The 2,542-nt window shown below is 43.4% G+C and overlaps 1 protein-coding gene across 1 annotated transcript; it reads left to right on the top strand.

The window, feature by feature from the left end:
* The first annotated feature begins 277 nt into the window (after window positions 1-277).
* On the top strand, window positions 278-2,542 carry LOC149951757 (fatty acyl-CoA reductase 1-like). The gene is made up of 8 exons (XM_090168175.1): window positions 278-544; window positions 606-889; window positions 952-1,137; window positions 1,199-1,424; window positions 1,500-1,636; window positions 1,692-1,970; window positions 2,033-2,290; window positions 2,349-2,542. The coding sequence occupies exons 1-8, from the start codon at window positions 404-406 to the stop codon at window positions 2,449-2,451; spliced, it is 1,614 nt and encodes a 537-aa protein (XP_090024301.1). The 5' UTR covers window positions 278-403; the 3' UTR covers window positions 2,452-2,542.

The following is a 2,542-nucleotide window of genomic DNA, read 5'->3' as shown; positions in this document are numbered from 1 at the left end:
AGTCAGGGAATTTGAATCTGAAAATTTTGTGGCAACCCTGTAAGAGATATTTATATACTTCTGGTATAATTTATTCCACAAATAACAAATATATATTTTTTAGCATCTAACTTGTTCAAATTATTTTTTAATCTATATCGTTTCTACGAGCAATAGTGCAGCTGTATTTTTAATAGATTATTTATTTCGAAATTGGTCTATGGCTCAAAAGTCGCTTTTTGTTTGCTACCGCTAAATAACTCACGGTTATAACTAGTATAAATAGCTAGTACAATCAATGGAGTTGTACAGTACAGCAGTCGTTATCCCATGGTGATAGTTAGCTCTGGGTGATATTAATTATAGGTAACTTGGCTTACTTCTTTTAAGCGTGTGAACTTTCGGTTTTTCGAAGTCTTTCAACATGAACGGAGTGAACCCTCTTAACGGAGTGCGGGATCTGACAGAAGAAGTTGACCATCGATGGAGCGCCGTGTCCAACGTATCCGATTTTTACAAGGACAAGGCCGTGTTTGTAACCGGTGCCACCGGCTTCATGGGAAAGGTGAGTTCATCTACTCAAAATCCTTTTTAACTTTAATAATTACGGTACGTCGTATTTGTAGGTACTCGTGGAGAAGTTGTTATTCGCGTGCCCCGACATCAGGATGATTTACCTTCTAATGCGGCCTCGTCGAAACGTCAGTGTCGAAATCCGACTACAGAAGTTCTTGAACAACGAAATCTTCTCGCGTGTCTCGCCCGACATGTTAAAGAAAGTGACGGCTATCGAAGGTGACATTAACGAGCCGGGAATGAGCATATCAGACCAGGACCGAGACACTTTGCACGAACAGGTGTCGGTCGTCTTTCATTCGGCCGCTACTGTCCGATTTATCGAACCATTGAAGTAACGTTACATACATAGTGTGACTAGTTGTCGCGTCACTTACCAATTTCTTCGCTCAACAGGAAAGCCTTGGATATCAATTTATTGGGAACTAAACGCGTTGTGGACTTGGCTAGGGGAATGAAGAACCTGCAAGTATTCTTGCACGTGTCCACGTGCTACGCCCATTGTGATCGACAGGTTATCGAAGAAAAAATCTACCCTAACCCTCGTGGGATGAAAGCTAACTACTTTCTTAAGATCATGGAGTAAGTTCCGTGTAGTGGACAATACTCGCGTAGTACTTACTAATTTCATTTAACAACGCAGTTGGATGGATGAAGCTATGATGGAAACCATCAAGCCAGACTTGATTGAAGGACGTCCCAATACGTACACGTTGACGAAAGCAATTACTGAAACGTATCTCGAAGAGGACTGCCTGGACTTGCCAGCCATTGCTATTGTTCGACCTTCGATTGTGACCGCGTCTTGGATGGAACCAAAGCCGGGATGGGTTGACTCCCTCAATGGCGTTACTGGAGCTTACATGGCCGTATGTTTTCTTTATCTAATTTCTGAAAAACCTTTCGTATTGACAATTAATCGTACCAATTACTTTCACTACCAGGCGTACGTTGGGCTACTGAAAGCCGTCAAAATAGACAGAGACATAAACAGCGACTTCATGCCCGTCGACTTGGTCATCAATTTGATGATTGTAGCTGCTTGGAAAATGGCCAAAGAAGGAGAGGCAGTCGTACAAACGTAATTAGTCTTACAATGGTCAATTATAAATGTACTAACCTCTTACTCTCTCTAGTAATGGCGACATTCGAGTCGCTCCCTTGAAAATTTACAACTGCGCTTCCAACGGACCAAACCCACTATCATGGGGGACCATAGAAGACGTTGGGCGTGTCATTGGCATGACATACCCCAGTATCAATACCATCAGGTATCCTAAGTACTCTACTTACGACCCCAAAATGTCGCCATTCTCCTTTATGTACTTCATCTACATGTTGGACATCTTCTTCCGTCATACCATCCCGGCCTACGTGGTGGATTCAATCATCAAAATACTAGGATACAAACCAATGTACGTTCGTTCGCTACTTGATGCGTAGGGTTGTATTAATCCTTGGTTATTTTAATTTACAGGCTTCGGGACTACTTAAGGAAGGCATTGATGGGTGCCGATATCTTGCACTTCTTCAGCATTAACCACTGGAAGTTTGACACGACCAACGTCGCCGACTTGTACTCGTCTCTTCCCGAAGCCGACCAAAAACTCTATAACTTCGACATAAACTGCGTCAAGTGGCCCGTCGCCGTTAAGAACCACATCCTTGGAATGAGGAAGTACTTGATGAAGGAAAGTGATTCCAACCTCGTCGAGGCCAGGGCATGGCTTAGGAAGTAAGAACTTTGGTTTTATCATTGATGGACGTAATCTAACCCTCTGTACTTCCTACAGACTTCGTTACGTGGACATGGCCATAGACTTCGTTATCTGGTCTTCAGTCACAATCGGTTCCTTGTCGTTGGTAAACTGGTACCTCGGTTTCTCGTGGTGGTGATGGGATGGCGCGCGTGCTGCTCTTCATTATCACCCGACCTTCATTCATGTTTTCACGCATCTTCACCACATGTCCGACGCTGTACGACAAA

This window comes from Leiobunum rupestre, chromosome 3 (genome assembly GCF_980474605.1).
Source record: "Leiobunum rupestre chromosome 3, qqLeiRupe1.1.hap1, whole genome shotgun sequence".
Classification (NCBI taxonomy): domain Eukaryota; kingdom Metazoa; phylum Arthropoda; class Arachnida; order Opiliones; family Sclerosomatidae; genus Leiobunum; species Leiobunum rupestre.
Note: the sequence above shows the minus strand (reverse complement) of the source record. Positions and strands in the feature narration are given on the sequence as shown.

What these genes read in the sequence shown, in the direction of transcription:
- LOC149951757 (XM_090168175.1), top strand. Translation starts at nt 404, where the DNA reads ATGAACGGAGTGAACCCTCTTAACGGAGTGCGGGATCTGACAGAAGAA. An exon ending in TACTTTCTTAAGATCATGGA is followed by an intron (nt 1,138 to 1,198) that starts GTAAGTTCCGTG and finishes TTAACAACGCAG; the next exon opens with TTGGATGGATGAAGCTATGA. An exon ending in TTACTGGAGCTTACATGGCC is followed by an intron (nt 1,425 to 1,499) that starts GTATGTTTTCTT and finishes TTTCACTACCAG; the next exon opens with GCGTACGTTGGGCTACTGAA.